The sequence below is a fragment of the Melozone crissalis genome, unplaced genomic scaffold (assembly GCF_028551555.1).
Source record: "Melozone crissalis strain CALT ecotype California unplaced genomic scaffold, PUWL_Pcris_2 ptg000057l_1, whole genome shotgun sequence".
NCBI lineage: Eukaryota > Metazoa > Chordata > Aves > Passeriformes > Passerellidae > Melozone > Melozone crissalis.
In genome coordinates, this window is record NW_026535835.1 from 6171500 (window position 1) to 6191242 (window position 19743).

The 19743-nt window shown below is 52.3% G+C and overlaps 2 protein-coding genes across 2 annotated transcripts in view; both read right to left on the reverse strand.

Moving 5' to 3' along the window:
- SRRM3 (serine/arginine repetitive matrix 3) overlaps positions 1-2317 on the reverse strand; it is a 28133-nt gene extending 25816 nt beyond the window's left edge. The window contains exon 1 of the mRNA XM_054287245.1: positions 2258-2317. The gene's annotated coding sequence lies outside the window, so the exon portion shown is untranslated. The remainder of the gene's footprint in view (positions 1-2257) is intronic.
- An 8580-nt stretch (positions 2318-10897) lies between these two features.
- On the reverse strand, positions 10898-19674 carry MDH2 (malate dehydrogenase 2). The gene is made up of 9 exons (XM_054287252.1): positions 19597-19674; positions 17091-17259; positions 16270-16353; positions 15236-15345; positions 14586-14711; positions 13872-13949; positions 12691-12790; positions 12124-12275; positions 10898-11198 (listed from the first exon to the last, which is right to left on the reverse strand). Exons 1-9 carry the CDS (start codon positions 19654-19656, stop codon positions 11067-11069), a joined length of 1011 nt encoding a protein of 336 aa, XP_054143227.1. The 5' UTR covers positions 19657-19674; the 3' UTR covers positions 10898-11066.
- Between the last annotated feature and the right edge of the window lie 69 nt (positions 19675-19743).

The window sequence follows — 19743 nt, forward strand, 5'->3', positions numbered from 1 at the left end:
TAACAGCAATCCCTCCATGCTGAGGGGAGGGGCAGCAGATCCAGCTGAGGGGTTTTTCCATGGGATCCCCAGCCCTGCACCCCTTTGGCCACGCTTCCCTCATCCCCTTGGGAATGCCCTGTCAGACCTTCCCCAGACAGGAGGTGCTTAAATAGGGAATGGGGATGGAGAGGGGGATCAGCCACCCCAAGTTTTGCACCTTTGGGGTGCTGGGCAAGGAGCCAGGAGGAGGCACAGTCAGCCCGAGGCCCATCACCCCTCTGAGGAAGGGGAGTAACAACACTACTACAAATAAAAGCAATAATTGAGCACATGGAGGAGCAGGGGGATGACTGTCACAATGAGGTCACCTTCCCCAACGGGGACACAATCGTGGTGCACAAGCCCTGGAGCTGAGCACCGCGGGCACAGGGGGGTCACTGCCGGTGCAGGGGGAGCATCCAGCCGGGAATCCCCCCCAGACCCCCCTGCCGTGCCCGGCTGGGTGGTTGTGTAACGGGAGGAGCTATTCCGGGGTTTGAGCACATTATATAAGCCACGGGCCACCTGGCCGGGGAAAACGGGAGCTGGGAGACAGGAAGGAGGAGGAGGAGGAGGAGGAGGAGGAGGAGGAGGAAGGGCTCTGGGGATGGGGGACCCCCATATCCGGCAGACCCTCAGCATAAGCACCAACCCCACAGGGTGATCTGCACCCCACAGGCATCCCCTGCCCAGATATGGGGTGAGCACCCTCTGCTCCCTCTTCCAGCAGCCTCCAGGACCTGCTGCCACACACACACCCACAAATGGATCTGGCCCCGGGGCACAAGACCCTTTGTCCAGGGGAAAAACAGCATTTTCTTGGCACCAGAGACAAAGCCAACCAAGACCCCTGGACCCCTCTGCCTGGCAAAATCCCTGTTTGCCATTCCCACAGTGACCAAGGACCAAAGGCTCCCTTCAAACCTGCCCAATTTGTGGCTCTGAAAGCCCCTGACATTCCCTGCGTGTGCTGTCAGGATGAGTCCTGGGGCAGGGGGGGCAGGTGGGATGCCAGGGGGATTTTGGGGAAAGCAGGCGAGGCACAGACGGTGGCACTGTGTGAGGCAGAGTGGGACAGAGCAATGACGATGTGTGTGTGGGGACACAAACACTGTCCCCAAAATCCCCCCCCCAGAGGGGGTGTCCCTGTGCTCCTGCCAGAGGAGAATCCACATGCCAGGGCAAGGAGACCAGCGAGCACCTGCACCCTCAGAGAAGGTCCTTGACATTTGTCATCAACCTGAGACACCCCCAAATGCTGCCAGCTCCCAGGGGACCCCCCTACAGCAGTGGGAGAGCAGGCAAACCAAGACACATCCAGTCTGAAATCTTGCTCTGGAGGGAATGAATGAACCTGTGTCCTCTGAAAGTCCCCCTGAGCCATGGCCTGACCCATCACCCCCAGCCCCCTGCATGGCACAGCCCAGACATCCCCGGGGACAAACCTGATGTGGGAAGGAGAAGCACAGAACACTCCCAAAAGACAAAAGCGGTTGAGTTGCTGCTGTGGCTCCCCGCTGCCAAGCCTTGCCCCCTTCTCCTTCCCTCGCGCAACACCCGCAGGGTTTGAAATCTCATCAGCCAAACCCTCCCCAGCACAGCCTGGGGGTCCACGCAGCAGGAGGAGAGAGGGGCTTTGGGAACCTTGTCTCAGCCTTGTGTCCCACCTGCACCAGCATCAGCTGAGGGATCATCCCTGTCCCGTCCTTCCCAGCCAGAAACCACTGCTGGGGGTCACCCACTGTCCCTGTCCCATCCTGGCTCCCCCCAGCATGGAAGGAGGGATTTGGGTGCCCCCCCAGCACCAGAGAGCCCCCGGCACATCCCTATCCCTGGAGGGACCCCCTGTACCCCAAAAAGCGCCTCATCTCCCGACTCCTCACCCATCTCATACCCCCAGAAGCATCAAACCTCATAGGGGACACCCCCAGCACACCCCTCCCGTGGGGTTCCCAGCTGTCCCAGCACCCCCAATACCCCGCACGCCTTCCCCATCCCTTCCATCCCTTTGCAGACCCCAATTCCCAGCCCCCTGCCCGGCACCGCACCCCCAAATCCCCATCACGGGGGCCATCACCCGCCTGTCCCCAGCACCACCGGATGGGTGGGGGGGCTCCATCCTCCCGCACCCCCTGCACCTCCCAGAGCCCCCTCATGGCCCGGCTCGGCCCCGCCGCCCCCCGCCCCGCTCCGCTCCCTTCCCGGCCCCCCAGCCCCGGGCCCGGCCGCGCCTCACCTCGCCCCGCCGTCCCGCTGGGCCCGGCCCCGCTGGGTGGCTGTGGGCCGCGGGGGGTGCCGGTGGGTGCCGGTGGGTGCCGGGGGAGCCGGGGGTGCCGGGGGTCCCGCCGGCCGCGGCCCCTCGGCGCGGCCCCGGCGCGGCCCCTGCTGAAGTGCTGGACAGCTCCGGCACACGGAGCCGCCCGACACAGAGCGCCGCCGCCGCGGGGGAGCGCGCCGCCACCGCCCGCAGCGCCGCCTGCCGGCCGGAGGGCGCCCTGCACCGCGCCGCGCTGCTCCGGGACCGCGGGGCTTACACGGAGCCCGGTATTACCCGGCATCCTTACACAGAGGGGTTAGTACCGGTACTTACACAGACCCCGGTACTAACACAGAGCCCGATGTTACACAGAGCCTCATCCTTACACAGAGCCCGGTGCTTACACAGAGCCCCCGGCATCCTTACACAGAGCCCCCGGCATCCTTACACAGATGGGTTAGTACCGGTACTTACACAGAGCCCGGTACCTACACAGAGCCCCCATCATCCTTACACAGAGCCCCCGTCATCCTTACACAGATGGGTTAGTACCGGTACCTACACAGAGCCCGGTACCTACACAGAGCCCGGTACTAACACAGAGTCCGATATTACACAGAACCTCATCCTTACACAGAGCCCGGTGCTTACACAGAGCCCCCGGCATCCTTACACAGAGCCTGGTACTTACACAGAGCCCGGTACCTACACAGAGCCCCCATCATCCTTACACAGACCCCTGTCCTCCCACAGAGCCCCGTACTTACACAGAGCCCTGTCATCCTTACACATACCCCTGTCCTTCCACAGACCCCCATCCTTACACAGAGCTCGGTACTTACACAGACCCCTATCACCCTTACACAGAGCCCCGTCTTTGCACAGAGCCCTGTACTTCCATAGACCCCCATCATTCCATAGACCCCCGTCATCCTTAACAGACCCCTGTCCTTACACAGACCCCTGTCATCCTTCCACAGGCCCTCATCATTCCATAAACCCTTATCCTTACACAGACCCCCGTCCTCACACAGATCCCCATACTTCCACAGACCCCTGAAATTCCACAGAGCTCCCCCCGTCATCCGTACACAGATCCCTGTGCTTATGCAGAGCCCTGCCCCTACACAAACATCCGTCCTTCCATAGACCCCCATCATCCTTACACAGACCCCTGTCATCCTTACACAGACCTCCATCCTTCCATAGATCCCCCCATGTCATTCCATAGACCCCCATCATCCTTACACAAACTCCCTTCCATCCTTACAGGGACCCCCATACTTCCATAGACCCCCATCATCCTTACACAGAGCCTCCTTCATCCTTACACAGAGCACTCTGTCCTTCTCCAGCCCCTTTGACCCCTCCACAGCTCTCCCACACTGCACAGAGCCCCCCATCCTTCCACAGAGCACCCCCTCCCTGTATCCCATCCCATTCCATATCTCACACTTCATCCCATCCCATATCCCATCCTAAACCCCACCCTGCATTTCATCCCATATTCCACCCTGTATCCCTACTCTGAATCACATCCCATCCCATTTTCCACCCTGAACTCCATCCCACCCTTCACCTCCTCACCACGGTGCCCCCAGTGATCCCCCAGTGCCCCCAGTCCTGCCCAGTTCCCAGCTGATTCCCCAGCCCTGCCTGGGAGCACCTGAACACCCTTTGGGATGGCTTTGGGATGGCTGGGGGCTTGTGGTGATTTGGGAGCTGTTGGGTCCCCAACAGGGACACTCCCCAGTGCTGCAGCTCAGGGAATGAGTCCGTGTTAATGAGCCCATAATTAATTTTAATTTCCTTCAGTGATGCTGAGCACTCGCCCTCCTCAGCAGACAGGAAATGGTGAATCCAGAGAAGGGGAAAAGCTCCCAAATCTACCCTAAACCACCTCAAAACAGCCCAGTTTGGTCATGGCCAGGGTTTAACCTCCCAAAACACTCTGAATTCACCCTGGCTGTCACCCAGGGACACCAAACACACCTGGCTGGGGACTGCTGGTGTCACCCCTGGCTCAGTTTCCCCTGCACTGCCTGGGCCCTGCATCCCCTGTGATCACAGCTCCCAAGCAGAGCCCAGCAAAAGCCCCTGGCCATCACTCCATGGGGGACTTGGCCCCAGAGCAGGATTTGGGCAGGGAGTTCCTGCAGAGACAGGGATGGGAAGCCAAAGATGGGGTCTAAGGGGAGCTTTCCTGGGGGCAGGCAAGGCTGGAGAGGCCTGTCCTGGTGGGGATGTCTCCAAAACTGATAGCAACAGGGTGATGCTGCTTCCTGAGGGAGGACAGACCCAGGAATCAAAATACTGCCAGCAACACCATCCCTCCATCCCTCACCTTCCTCCCTTTCCCTGTGCACAGGCTGGGGAGCCAGCAACACCAGACCTTCATCCCTCACCTTCCTCCCTGTCCCTGTGCACAGGCTGAGGTGGCAGCAAACCATGGGGACAGGTCCAGCTGGGGGTCACAGATGCAAACAGGGTTGGAAAGCATGAGCATCCTCTTCCCACAAGGGTTAAACATCAGGTTTTGGGGTGGTTTGCTACATCTGCTGAGCAAAACCTGCGTCCTGCATCCATTATCCATGTCAGGGCTACAGAAACAAGGGGCCATGTGCTGGACCTGTGTCTCTATTAAACTCTATTAAAAAATTTGGGAGGTGCAGCCCCTGCAGCACTGCCAGGGCCACTGCTGCCTCCCCCTGCTCCCACCTTTGTCCCTGCCACGTCCCCCCAGGGCTGACAGCAGATGTCACCTCCTAGGAGGAACCTCCTGCCTGGTCAGGACTATTCCTGGTTTAGTGCTGGAGGGGAAATTCAGCCCATGACAGCAAATCCAGCATGGCCAGGGTGAGCCCGTGCCCTTTGCAGCACCATTATCTTCCCCACACCCCGCAGTGCTGAATAATGCATCAGGCCCTGGGAAACAAAGAAATGAGGGATGGAAAAGCAGCACAGGGAGACCCTGGCATGGCAAGGACAGGAGCCCCGTGGGGTTTCCTGGTTTTGGCCAGCAGCCAGGGCTTTGTGGCAGGGTTTGACCAGTGGACCAGGACAACAGCAGTGGGAGATGGAGAATAACCCAGCTCAAGGCGCAGAATCCTTGGCACGGGCAGCAAACACAGCCAGAACCACACCTGGAATGGGATGGAGACAGGCAATATACTGAATTTTTCCCAGCCAGGTGGGGAAAATTCAAGAAAAGCGGAGAGAAAAAGCAGCCAGGCAGGCAGGTGGGCAGGGTGAAGCCACGAGAGCAGCGAGGAGTGATGTGGTGGAGAACAAAAGGGGAGAGAGATGGAAGGAGCAGAAGGGTCGGTAATTGCAGGCAAACAGGCAGAGCCAGCCGCGGCTGGGGGGAGAGGAGGGGAATCATCACTTGAAAGAAAGCGAGGATTTAGGAAAGAGGAGAAAGAAAAAGGCGATAAATAATTAAAGGAGATCAAACGAGGCAGGCAGCAGAACAGGCCTAATTGCGAGGATTTGCGCCGAGGATCGACATCTCCAGCAGCTCCTCCCGAAGCAGAAGAAAGCGCGGCCGCGAGTGGCGGTGCCGGGCGGGAGGGACCGCGCTGCTGGCACGGCACAGGAGCAGCCCCTGATCAAAGCTGAGCTGCCTTTCATGGGGCTCAGCAACCTCAATGAGCCGGGGAGGGGGAGAAAATATCAGAGAATACCAGAAAATACCAGAAAATGGGGGGTGAAAGCAAAGGTATGAAGAGGATGGGGATGGGACACTGCCATCCTGTGGGAGCCCAGGATGGGATGGGCACAGGGCATGGGGACAGCCCCGCATGTGCCCAGGGTGACCTTGGCCCATCGATTTGGGCTTGACCGTGTGGTCATGAGGCCCAGCTCAGTGCTGGGGTGGGTTTGATGGGTTTCCTGCTTCCTCAGGGTTACCTAACCCTCCTAGGCCTTGGCAGGGGTTTTTCTTCCCTGTGGATTTTGGGTTTGAAGCCCTGGGAAATGTTCTGTACCCACACTGTGCTGCAGCAAGATGCCCACCTCCCTCAGCTCATCCAGAACTCCTGCCTGCTGCTCTCCTTGGCACCTCCTCACCCAGAGGTAACAAGCCCAGGGGGAAAGAACACAATCCAGAGCTCCCCATCCAGCCTGGAAGTACCCCTGAGCAGTCATTCATCACCAGAGCCATCCTTTGCTTTTTGCTAACTGTGAAAAATGCATGGATTTTATGATTGGCTTTTAGCAAATATTCAAATGAATATTATATGTGTTGTGTTAGAAAGTAACGCTGTATTAATTCTCTCAAGTAGTGTGTTAAATATAGTTTAGGTTATAAAAAATCTTAAAATAGAAACTATGCCATGTAGGATATTTTTTTAAAGGACTTGCAGTGAGATAGCAGCCACAGGACATCTACATCTTTCAGAGAAAAAGAATTTATGCTCCCTTATCAGAAGAAATGAACTTCCTCCTGCCTCGAAGGCGCTGTTAGGATTCAGAGGAAGAAGCTGACACTGACCAGACAGAATCCTGTATTTGAATGGAATTTATGCATCATGTATGAGGTGTATGAATATGCAACAGGCTGTTGCTTTTAAGGGTTAATCCTCTGTTAGCATGGATCCTTTTTTGGGCTCCTGCTGCCCAGGAAAAGGTACCCAGATATCGGTAACTCTTTGTCTCTATTGTCTAATATTGTCCTAATTCAAATGGTCCAAATTATTATTGCTCTAATTGTATTACTATTTTCATAACCATTTTATTACTATTAAACTTTCAAAATTTTAAAAACAAGTGATTGGCCTTTACCACACAAACCCTCCCAGAGCATCGCCCGGCACGGCAGAAGCAGAGACCTGCCCCTGTCCCCGAGTCCCCAGCTGCATCCTGAGTGTACCCAGTGCCCACACTCCCATCTGTGACCCCATCCAGTCTGTCCCAGTGTCCCCACAGAGTCCCTGCAGGCAGCAGGTGCCAGGGACAGGCGGGGTGGTGGCAGAGCTCAGCCTGAGCGTGCTAACCTCTCCTAACAGGCAATCGAATCCCTGCCCCGGCAGGGCTCCCTGCATATTAATTGCACTGTGTTATCCAGCCATCTGTTCCCACAGCCAGGAAAAGAGCAGTCCCTTTGGTCTCCTTTATTAACAGGTTTCCCTGTAAATGCAAACAAACCCTCCTGCCTCGGCGCTGCTCTCCAGCTCTGCTTTGAGGCACCCAGGAGGGAGGTGGGAGCTCTGGGGCATTGCAGTAAATCAGGAGCAGGGAATGCAAAGGTGGTGATTTCACACTGCCCGTGGCCAGGAGGGAGAGCCAGGGGAGGGGCAGAGCTCTGTGCAAAGCCAAATCCGCAGCTCAGATGGTTGGTGATGCTCCTGCTCACGCTAAAACCCTTTGCCCTTGCCCTGTGAGGAAAGGGGGAAGCTGAGCTGGCTGTGGGGGAGATCTGCCTGTGCCCCCAGCTACACCCAGCCAACCTCGGGGTGTATTTCCACCTCTCCTTTCCCCATTCCTGGGCAGAGGATGAGCTGCCTGCTCTGGACTGCCAGCCCCAGTAATGTGAGGCTGAGCACAGGTACCTCAGGTTAGTGGTGTACACATTGGGCTGCCCAGGGGAGGGAAAGGGCAGCAACAGCTCCCTGTCCTGGCAGCTTCTGTGGGGAGAAATCACTGGAGACTGTGAATTTTGGAGGTTGGCTCCTGAGAGAGGGCAAAAGTTACCCAGCACCTTTCTGAAGCACCTCCAGCCCCTCCAGTCCTGCTCTTCTGCTGGAGCTGGGAAGGCAGCCAGCTTTGGCAAGGCAGAGGCTGCACTAAACTGTTGTTCTTTCTTCTGCTTCTCCTAAATATCACCGAAATGCCATGGATTGTCCTCAGGCTCAGCCACGCCTGCTGCAGCTGTACCAGGCTTACCCCAACGAAAGTGGCTGCTGGCAGCACCCAGAGCCTCCATGGTGAGCTGGGGTTTGGGTGGGTGCTCTGTACCCCCACACCAAAGCACCAGGCCTTGCACAGAGCCAGGAAGGGAAAACAGAGTTCCCAGGAATAACCAGCCTGCTCCTGCGGTCATCCCACCCCAGCCCCCCAGGACAGTGATGATCAGGATGAGTTACACCACTCAGCATTTGCTTTTCTCCTTGTTCCATCCTTTCCTGCATTTAACACCCTGCTGCAGCAGCACAGGAGCAGCAGGTGGGCTCCAGTGACCTGACATATGGCCATCTGGAGAATCTTTATTTATGACTCTCCACACATGTATGATACACTCTCCTCTGTATCTTGACATCTGTGCTCCGATGCGGGGCTGGGCTGCCCAAGGAGGTGGCAGCTCCATGTGCAGAAATGATGCTGCAGGGGAAGAGGTGCTCAGAGACCATAAGGCAAAAGTCTGCTCAGTGAAAAGGATGAAACCCAAGAGATGGGCACAGGGCAGGCTTTTCACCTCCTCCAGACCTGGTCACCCCTCTCCACAGGAGGTTAACACAAACGCTGCCAGCCTGGAAGGAGTGCTGTGACTCAGCAGGGCAGCCCTGCTGCAGAGCTTGGAGGAGAGGGGATGAAGGTCTCATGTCAGAGCCACAGCACCAGGAAAGAACTGCCAGAACAGAGGGTTGGCTTATCTGGGTACACACAGCTGATTCCCACCCCTCCCAGGGAGGATTATGCCCCAGATCTCTTCCTCCTCCAGGGAATCTGCTCAGAGAGAAGGGTGGGATGACCCACACCTCTACAAACCATCTCCAGTCCTCAGAGGGATTGTTACCCACCACAGCACTGCTCAGCCACAGGGACAGCACAGGGAGCACTGGCACATTTCTCACCTTTAGCCAGTGTCCTTCTGGCCTCTGACTTCACTGCAGAAAGCCACAGAAGGCTGTCTCTTGTCCTTTCCCAAAAGGGAGCAGATTTCCAGCACAGGGAACAGCTGCAACTCCAAAATGCAGCATGGGATTGGGGAGAAGAAGAAACAACCCCAAAATCCAAACAGTGCAGGGACTTTGTTAACATTCAGGAGAATTGAAGGAGACCTTGGGGAACCTAAAAGTCAGCAGGTGCTGAGACATAATCCTCTTCCACCTCAGCTCCACTTGCCCATGCTGTCCTTGAGTCCCTCCTGGTATAGGCAAAGCTTTCTGCTTGTCCCTGCAATTCCCCCAGACTCTGCTGTGTTTGGACTGCTGACACAAAAAAAGATTGAATAACCTAAGCCACACAATGAACCTCAAGCTCTGAAAAGTCTCCAGTGCTCAGAAATGTGCTCTATCTGCTATATTAAAAATAGCAGGACTGGAACAAAGGTGTGTCCCTGTCCTGCAGCCTCATGGAGCAGTGCCCCTGGACCACCTGGGCACCCAGACTGGACACACACCTCTGCAGGTGCACACACACTGGTTTTAACAGTCTGTGCTGCCTGTTTCAGGTTTGAAATTGCTGACAAGTTAGAACAGTCTGCCACATGCTTTCCATTTCTTGTTTGGAACAGCCTCTGCCACATTTACCAGGTCTGGCCTGTCACTCCTCCTCAGTGTCCTCCAGTCCCACATCCTCCCCTGCCCCCCTCCAACACCATCTTTAATTCTATTAATACCACCTAATAATTACTTTGTTCCAAGCCTGCTGAGTAACGACTGCCAACGCTTCTATTTCATTACTATTCCTGTAAAGAAACCAAGCTTTTAACACGCTGGATTTCTGCAGAGGAGTGACAAGGACTGTGCTTGCTGTCCTCCTTGCCCACATCTTCCATGGGGCAGAAGAACCAGGCACTTTATTCTCCATGCATCTACAACGGTCACAACTGTGTGATGTGGTTGAGAATGATGAACTAATTAAAATCAAAAAAATAAAACCTGGTTAAGAGAAAAAAATAAATGTGGGAGGAAGATAAAAGGCAGTGACCAAAGAGTATCTATGACTTTTAGGTATCTTCTAAGCAACTACCCCATGCTCTCTGGCTCAAACCAACAGTTTGAGCTCACCTCAGTTCCTCCAGAGGTGCTGGGCTTTGGCTTTTCCTTCACTCATCAAAATAAAGTCTGTTCAACTTAGAATTCAACCTACACGGATGAGAGCAATTCAAAGCACCAGCGTAAGCAGCGCAGAGCACGGAGGAAGAGTGAATTAATAACTTCCTTCATTAAAGCTTACCTTCAAAGAAGTCAGCAACAGAACTCGTCATCACCATCTTCTTGCAGACATTTATTTTTATATTCACAAGAGGATGAATGTAAGAGAAATTTATGGAGATGCTAAATCAAGGCTTTTGTTCCTAACTAGAAAGAAGTCGCTCTCAGCAGTTTAATTATTGTCTTAGTGCAGGACTGACGTTTCAAACGCTGTGCTCGTTCACTAACTCCTTTAAAATCAAATTACATAAGAGATTAAGGTAACATGAGGTAATAGAAGTAATGCCACCTCCTGAAAAAACAAATTTTGCATAATTTCACTCAGTTATCCCTATACCCATCCTGATATGGTTCCCAGTGGCTGTGCTGAACAAGGAGCCCAAACCCAGGCAGCAGCAGAGTTGGGAATAATCAGTTCATCCCCTTTCCAAGGCTATTTCATCCCTGCTGAAACCAATCCCCTCTCAGAGACCTACACCCTCCACCTTCCAAAGGACAAGCACATCAGGACAACTCCACATGGTACACTGAAAAAATGAGGCTGTTTTATTGATGATTAGACTGCACTGGCAACAAGCATCAAGCTAATACAGACAGACTTCAACCAAAGCATGAGCTTTGAATCAGAAGTCGATAAGTGACATGATGCCTTAATAAATTAAGGAAGTTAATTCCTCTCCGTTGTCAAGTCTTCACTTGAAGTTCTTTGCAAATTCCTCTCCTTTCTTAATAGAGCCCTTCAGCTCAGACATGGCTGCAGCAACCATCTTCTCTTCAAAGGGGGAGAGCTTGCCAAGGCCTAGGTTCTTCTCAATTCCTTTTTTCTGAGGGAAAGAGGATTTAAGGATTAACCATTCATTGAATGACCTAAAGAGTAGCTTAACAGTTCTGACTAAGTATTATCCAGCTGAGAGAGAGACCCAGCCTGGCACCTGTGTCATCTCTAGTCTGCCAACCTTGTGCTTCTTGGAAAGAAGCCTCTTACTATCTGTGGCAACTTCTAGAGCCCTCACCAACTTCTCATTCACATGTGTGAAACCAGAAGCCAACCCAGCAGCTCCTTCAAGAGGAGACTGACACCAACTAAACCTTCCTAACCCCACACCCACCATGTGGCAAGAGGATCTGCTCTGGTGTGTGTCCTTTGCTTGCCATCTCAAACTGCCCCAGAGTGGCACTCCCAGGTTTTCAAGATGTCTATATTCCCTCTTAATATCCCTCTGCTTCCACCCCCTCACCAGCAAACATGCCCTTTGCATCCCAGCAGCCATGACAGGGCTGCAGCATCACTGTTTTCCACTCCCCCAGAGTGGGGGTGACAAAAGGAACACTGCTTTCAGAGTTCAGCAGAGGTCCTGAAAGCAAGCTATTAATCCTAATCCATGCTGCAGCTCCCCATGTGCCTCAGTTTGTGAGGATTTGCTTGTAGCAGATCAAGCTGAGGAGACAGGATTGCTGACTCTGGTTAATCATATGAAAGCCCAGAGTAAACAGGCCTGCCTTGAGGCAAATGTGACCTCTTAAGCCAAGTCTGAACCTCTGGTTACTCAGTGACCTGCACTCTAAGAGCAGATAAAAGCAGCAGCATCCTTGTCAAGCTGAGCTGTGTGCCTAAGTACCACACCCAAACACTGCCAACCCTTAAAGGCACACTCAGCAATAGCAGGCATGAGCTAAACTGAAACCCCTGAGTAAAACCCACATGAGGTTTTACTGCTGCTCATAAGGCTTGTGATGTGAAGTACATACCCCAAGCTGCAGAGGTGTAGAGAAGTAGGGGACCTCTGTCACATCTGACCGAACAAAGGCACATTCAACAACCCCCTGCTTTCCACTCATGGCCTCCAGCAGGGAGAATGCAAATCGAGCACCAGCATAGGCCATGGACAAGGTGGCAGATCCTGCAAGGGTGACACCACTTTCAGAACAGAGCACATTGAAATCTGATACTTCCTTTAGCATCAAAGGTTTCCATACCAGTGTGCTGTCAGTAATAAAGTGTCACTGACTTCAAGTTCATGGCCAGTCAGATAAAGAAGCTTTTGGCCAGCTACATGTATCTAACTGACCAGATTTATAAAACAAACAGCTTAATTTGACAGAGAAAATTCTTTTAAAGCCATAGGTGATGTGGGATCAGTTCATATTTAGTGTTACATACTGAGCTGTAGCACAGCCCAGGCAGCAGCTGACAGAGCAGAGCAGTGAGAATGACAACCAGCAGTTCCTAACCTGTAAATAAGATTAAACTGCAGAGGACTGCAGCCCTACAAACAGTCAACAAGAATTACCTGGGAGCTTTACTCAAGAACCCACCTGCTCCTGCTTTAGCTTGGACAACTTCAGTCCCAGCTTCTTGAATTCTTGCTGTAAGCTTCTCCAGCTGATCCTGAGGAAACTCCACTTTTGGTGTGCACTGGGTGGGAAAAAAAGAAGTTACTACAAATACCAGAACCCCTCCAGATTCAGCATAAACACACAATATTTTTGTACCACTGCTGTTGTTATCAATAATTCTCAACTGGGTAAAATGGGTTTCCCCAGCTTGTGTGACACTGAGCAAATGTAAAAGTCACAGCTGGGGTTACTGCATGGCCTGGAACAGGAACCCAGCCATGCCCAGCTTCCTCAGGGACAAACCACAGCTTCACAGCCAAACCAGGCCTTGCCATGGCTCCTCACACTGTGTAGCCCTGTGCATTACAGACACCCTCCAAGCTTTAGGAATTTCAGAAAGTCATCCTGTAAATATCTGGGTCACCGTGGCATTATGGAAGTCGAGCCTATGGAAGATCCAGTTTCCCAGCAGTATTTGGGAATTCACTGAACCTTCAGCTACAGCTCCACCAGCAGCTTAAGCACAGTTGTGTCTGTCCCAATGGACTGCTTAACTAAAGCACTCTCAGCATTCAGCCCTTGCTCCTATTCCCAAGAAAATCCTTCTCTAAAGGATACTTTATTCCCCACTTAGAGCACAGCTTTCCTCCCTTTGTTACAGACTGCTCCTTGGCCACATGCCAGCATCTCCCCATGAGACTGCACCTGCTTCAGAACTGCATTTCAGCCTGGCTGAAGGGCCAGACTAGCAGTCATGGCTGGAACAGGCTCCCTGCACAGCCTGAGCTGTGCTTTCAATGCTGGAGCTTCAAGCGGGGTTTCCACTCCACCACAGCAAAATCAATCCAATTTTTCTCCTGTCATGAGATATCTGTCACAAACAGTGCCAGGACACCTAAACACCCACACTACCCCTCAGCTCTTATCCCAAACTCCTTTAGAGGAAAGCTGGAACTGTTTATACTTCCCAGATGGGTTCAGATTTAGGCTGCTGCCTTCTACTTCATCCTGCACCCCATTCCAGAAGGAAAGCAGCCATGAGAGCAGGAAAACTCTCTGTGCTCTATCCCAGCACTTTTCCTGCCATCACAAAGGCACTTTATATCAACCCTAACATGCTGCTGAGTGTGCTGCCACACACAGCTGTCACCCTGACTCACCTGAGAGATCAGAGGGATGATGGTCTTCCCAGCATGGCCACCAATAACTGGCACAGCTACTCGAGCTGGATCCAAGCCCTGAAGGAAACACAAAACTTTCCAGCTTCTGAAGCACACAGGCAAGAAAAACAAGTGACTTCACTCCCTGTCCTGGATATCAGGACACACAGGGCAGGAGTTCCAGAGCAGCTGCACTCTAGGGACAAAGCCACATCCACAGAGCAGAACTCTGGGTGGCTCTGATCACTTCATACAGTTACAGGATATTATTACTGCAGGGCTGGGTAAAGAGCAGCACAACATAAACACCAGCTGGGCTATTAAGAGCAGTAACCTGTCACAGCTCCTGACACTTTGCAGAGTATCCTGTGACACACAGCACAGAGTTTGACTTGCAAACACACACCACAGCTCAAGCCTCTCCTCTGGTTGCATGGCAGGGCTGGGAATGCCAAGGAAATTAAGGCCAACACTCAGCTCACTTGCAGGGCTCAGCTGTGAAAAGGAAAGGTCAAAGTCTCTCCAACCACATTTTGCAAGAAACCTTATCTTGAGGCTCCTCTAAATAAGGGAGACAGGGAATCATTGCCTTCGCCTCTAGCTGCACAGAAATCTGAGCTCCTTTGGCTCTCTGCAGTGATTCTGGAAGCACTTGATAGATCTGATGATCAAAGCAGGCAGTGTCCCTCCCCCTGCACATTAACCATGACCTGCCTTGAGTTCAGCCACAAAAGTATTCGCTCTGACGATGTCCAGTGTTGTAACACCAAAGATTTTGTTGGGGTTGTACACACCGTGCTTCTTGAAGACCTCTGAAGTTATTGGGATGGTTGAATTTACCTACAAGCAAGAAGAGGAAAGCACTGATTAAAAGCAGTTTAATAAAGAAGCCAATGCATGAACTTAACAAGCCAATTAACAACCTGAACTATACTTCCAATTTGGAATCAACTGTAGCCAATTACTTTAATGCCTAAATTGAAGAGCAATTTACAGTCAGGCTGGAATAAAAATCATTAATTTTAAATAACCATTAAGACAATAAATTTGTTCATTCCCATTACAAAGGCTCCTCCCTTAGTGAGCTAAGGCTTTTATCCCAGCTAATACAGCAGCTTCCATTATAACCAGTCACACAGACTTGGGGATATTAAGCACTTTTACATCCAAGTTTTCTCTGAATTAAATACAGCCAAGAAAAATGGGTTAGTAGAACCAGGCTTTTCTGCAAATACACTGCAGACTTTAAACATACTGGTCAAAATTAGCAGGAATTTGGATTACTCTAATATTTGGTATACTCTAGTATCTGGAATTTGGTGAGGTTTCTCCTCTACATTCCAAGGTCTCCAGAAAACACTTACTGGGTTAGAAATGATACAGATCATGGCTTCTGGACAGTGCTTTGCACAGGCAGTTGTCAAAGAGGCAACAATGCTGGCATTGGTGTTGAACAGGTCGTCACGGGTCATACCTAAAACACAGCCAGGGCAGGATTCCAGGTTAGCCACAGTCACCATCACAGGCAGGAAATGCAATCAAAATCCAAAATCAAACTCTGCTCTGCACAGACACACATCAGCTTCTGGTTTCACAGATGAAGAACAAATTCTGCAGTTGCAGTAAGGGATTGGCTCCACAGGTAACTCCTCTCACTAATAAAGAGATGAGCCCTTCCCAGGAGGAACCAGCCCAACAGAACCCACCCCACTGAGGCTGCCTGAGTGCACTGTGAGCACACAACCCACACCAGAGGTGCTCAGAGCAGCACAACTGCTCCCAAGATGAACTCTCCTTCCTCTTGAAAGCCACTTCCACCACTACAGTTTAAATGACAACTGCTGTGTGCAAATAATGCTGGTTTGGGTAAGTGCCACCCCCCACTGCTATTGCAGGACTACTTTAACCATGAAAAATGAAGATTTAGAAAGAGCTAAGCTCTTTCTAAAGTCTAGAATTTTGCTATGCTCCTAATAGGATACTGGAAAACAGAAATGGAGGAGGTCAGAAACATTCTAGGAAGGCTTATTCTAGGAATTTATTCAGAGATGCTCCAAGAAGTTGCTGTAAAATTGACACAAAACAAAATGGATTATTTCTCTTTTGCTGAGAAATGAAACAAAGAACCGATTTTTTTTTCCTTGAGCTTTGCTCTGGGACAAAGAACACTAAGGGAGATTTAGGATCACTTTCATGAAAAGCCTTTGCAGCTCAGGCCCAAGGAGGAACTCCAGAAATCAGTTTAGCCCATTTCAGAAGGGAGAGAGTCAGAGAGGCTGAAGGAGCTGCCTGGTACCACCAGGAGCTCTGGGGCAGGAGCATGGACAGACCCCTGACACCCCAACAGACACAGCTCTGAGCAGCAGAACTGCAGAGATCCACAACAAACAGAACCTACCTGGTTTTCTTGGGACTCCTGCTGGAATAACAACAACATCACAGCCCTTCAGACATTCTGGCAACTGCTCAGGTCCCATGTAGCCTGAAATGGAAGACATTCAGGCATTATGTTTCTGACAGTTGTTAAACAGTTGACACTTTGAAGTATAAAATCATGCCCAGAGGCATCCAAGTCTTTTTTTAAAATTTAACCTTCAATTTAGACTTGATGCTGAAAAGCAAAGAAACACAACTAAGGATGGATCCCATTTGATGTTTTATTTTTATCCTTGTTTCAAAACTTACAGAGTGAGAGTGGTGAGAATCTCACATTCACCTGTTTCCAAACTCTCGGTGTGGAGTGTAATTACTCTCCAAAAGCCTTGGCACTAGAGTCAGTGCCCCCAGAGAACTGCAGACTGGCACATTCATGTAAAATGTCACCTTTTGGTGATCTTCAGATAAAAGAAAGATGAGCAGATTAAGTTTTGATTTCATCAGAATCTAAGAGAAAAGAAGCACATGGAATCCACCCAGGGAGTGTTACACCTATTTCTAGTCAAACTTTTAAATTCAACACTCTGAGATAATTTCACTGAATGTTTCCTGCCAGATATCACAAATTTCCCCTCAATCACAGCCCATATTTATCTCCACACACATCAACCTAATCAGCTAAACCTTAATTAATCATTCACTGCTTGAGGAAAAAGCTACTTAAATTGATCCTGGGCTTCAGGATCAGTGGGTGAGGATCTCCCCTCCCAAGCAATGAGCACCGAGGTTCGGAGCCACCCCTGTGGGAGGATCCCTTTGGAAGTGAGGCCATCCCCAGGGTACCTTTGACGCTGGCTTTGGTCTCGATGTGGCTCAGGTCGGCGGCCACGCCCGGCGTGTGAGCGATGTCGTAGAGGCTCAGCTTGCTCACCAGGGGGCTGTTCTTGAGCAGCAGCGACAGCGGCTGCCCGATGCCCCCCGAGGCCCCCAGCACGGCCACCTTGGCATGGTTCTGTGCAAAACACACGGCAAACACGGTGTAGAGCAGCTCTGGCACTCGCCCACCTTCCCCCAGCAGTGACCTTGGGGATTTCACCACTCTTTCTTTACTTTTAGTTCTGCTTCTCATTTTTTTACCAAGCACTGTGCAAATATGATGGTTTAAGCCTGCAGGAAATGACCCTCGCAGCAGCCTGCCTGAGGTTTATTGGTAGGACAAGTTGGAGGAGATGGTTACCTGTGATCTGAGCTCAAAAGGGAAGTGAGGCTAGGTTAAAGGAACCAAAAAAGGGTTAAAGGAGATGGTTACCTGTGATCTGAGCTCAAAAGGGAAGCAAGGCTAGGTTAAAGGAACCCAAGGGATCTCTCTTCCTTTAAAAGAAATGCCTGCCTGACACTAACACCTGCCACCATGGGGCCAGGCCTGATTTAGGGCAAATCTGCTTTGTAGTTTTTCTAGTTTATGTTGCCAATAAAAAAAAAATATGCTTTCCATTTGGCAAATCAATACATCTAATGGAGTACAAGAAATGCAGTAGTATTTTGGATTTATATCAGGTCTAAACATGTTCTTCACGTATATGCACTGCACATATGTGAAGAACATGTTTAGACCTGATATAAATCCAAAATAGCACCTGCAGATTGAGGACTGGGAATATTAAGTGACTACAATTTCCAGCTTGGATCACATGGCTGAGAACCAAGTAAAATCAACTCTGCTTGGTTGCCCTGTGGACCAATTTTATCCTCACTCAGGTGTAATTTCTCTCAAAAATTTGCCTGTTTGCAAAGTGTTGCTCCACAAGAGGAAAGCTTCTTCCAGGGGCCAGAACAACCTTAAAGTGTAACACTGCCAAAGTGATGGAAAACTCCTGTGGAGATGTAAAAGCAATTACTGCTGATAAAGCCATTCTTTATCACAATCTTTCCAGATAAAAGCCATAATATTTCCAAGTCCCTTCATGAACAGCTTAATTACTGTGCTATGCAGGAAATAATCTATCCCAGATTAACCTCAACCCAGTTTTCTTGCTATTGTAACAAAGATAATTTTGCATGAAACTCTTGAAGAGGAAGCAAAGTCTGGCATGAGTCACTGCTGAGCCCCATTTGTGACAGCTAATACTGTGGGGTCAAAATCTCACTGCTAATCAATACAGTTTCCATGAAAAGACTTAGACAAGGCTCTCCTATATAACACATACTTACAGGTGCAATAATCAGTGTTTTACATCCCTCCAGGTGTACTGACACTGGACAGAGGTCGGTTTCTATCTGTGCAGCCACAGCAGAGTGCTCTGGAGCCAGCACAGTGGATTTTGGCACATGAAGGATTACTGCTAAACCAACCACCAGCTTTAGCTCATAACACCTCCTTAACACAGGGGCATTTTTGCACTGGAGGGAGGAAGCAGCAAACCCATCACGCTCTGCACACCATCAGAGTGAGTTCACACAGCACTGTCACACTCACAGCCTGGCAGGGCCACGGCGCTGTCACCGGACACAGCCAGCACAGAGACCCCCGAGCCCGCTGCCCTGCGTGCCTGAGGCACCGGCACAGCTCCCGGCCCCTCTCCGAGGTGTTCTGGGCTACACCCGAGCCCTGCAGCCCCTCTCTGCGGAGCTACCGGGCTCCACAATCCCCTCATTGAGGCCCTGAGCTTCTTCCCGCAGACCGGCTCCAAGGAGGGTACCCCGAGCCCGAGGAGGATCTGAGCTCCACCGAGCCCCTCAGGAGAGGGGAGAGGTCCGGGCTCCATCCGAGCCCCGCTCCGAGGTGGGCTCCGGGCTCCACCCCGAGCCCCGCAGCCCCGCTCCGAGGAGGATTCTGGGCTCCACCGAGCCCGAGGTGGGCTCCGGGCTCCACCCGAGCCCCTCAGCCCCGCTCCGAGGAGGGTTCTGGACTTTACCCTAAGCCCAAGGTGGGGTCCGGGCTTCACCCGAGCCCCGCAGCCCCGCTCCGAGGATGGGTCTGGGCTCTATCCCAAGCCCGAGGAGGGGTCCGGGCTCCACCCAAGCCCCGCAGCCCTCACCGAGCAGACCCAGGGCTCCACAGCCGAGGAGCACCGGGGCTGCTTCCCAACCCCGCACCCCCATCGAGGGCCTGCGTTCCACCCGAGCCCCGCAGGAGGAACTACGCCCAATTCCGGCCCTGCAGGCTCAGAACGGAGAACAACCCGCCTGCATCCCCGCGCTGCACCCCTTCACTGGGCAGCGCCCGTGCTGCACAGCCTCCTCACCGAGCAGCACCGGGGCTCCTCCCGCGCTTCCCCCTCGGGCTCCAGAGCGGAGGAGGAAGCGCGGGGCCGCACTGCGGGGGGCGGTGTGCGTGCACGGGCCGTACCTGCGCGGAGGTGGCGATGCCGCGGCGCAGGGCGGTGGCGGTGCTGAGGCGGGACAGCATGGCGGGCACGGCGAGCGGTGGCGGCTCCGGTGACTCCAACGACCTCCAGGGCCCGCGCTGCGCCTGCGCGGCCCCGCCCGCCGCTCT

Bases quoted from the DNA above. Each gene is read 5' to 3' on its own strand.
- MDH2 (XM_054287252.1), bottom strand. From the start codon at position 19,656: ATGCTGTCCCGCCTCAGCACCGCCACCGCCCTGCGCCGCGGCATCGCC. The intron at 15,346-16,269 runs GTAGGTTCTGTT...GCTGTGTTTTAG, and splicing joins AGGAGTCCCAAGAAAACCAG to GTATGACCCGTGACGACCTG. The intron at 12,276-12,690 runs GTGGGTTCTTGA...TCACCCTTGCAG, and splicing joins CCAAGCTAAAGCAGGAGCAG to GATCTGCCACCTTGTCCATG.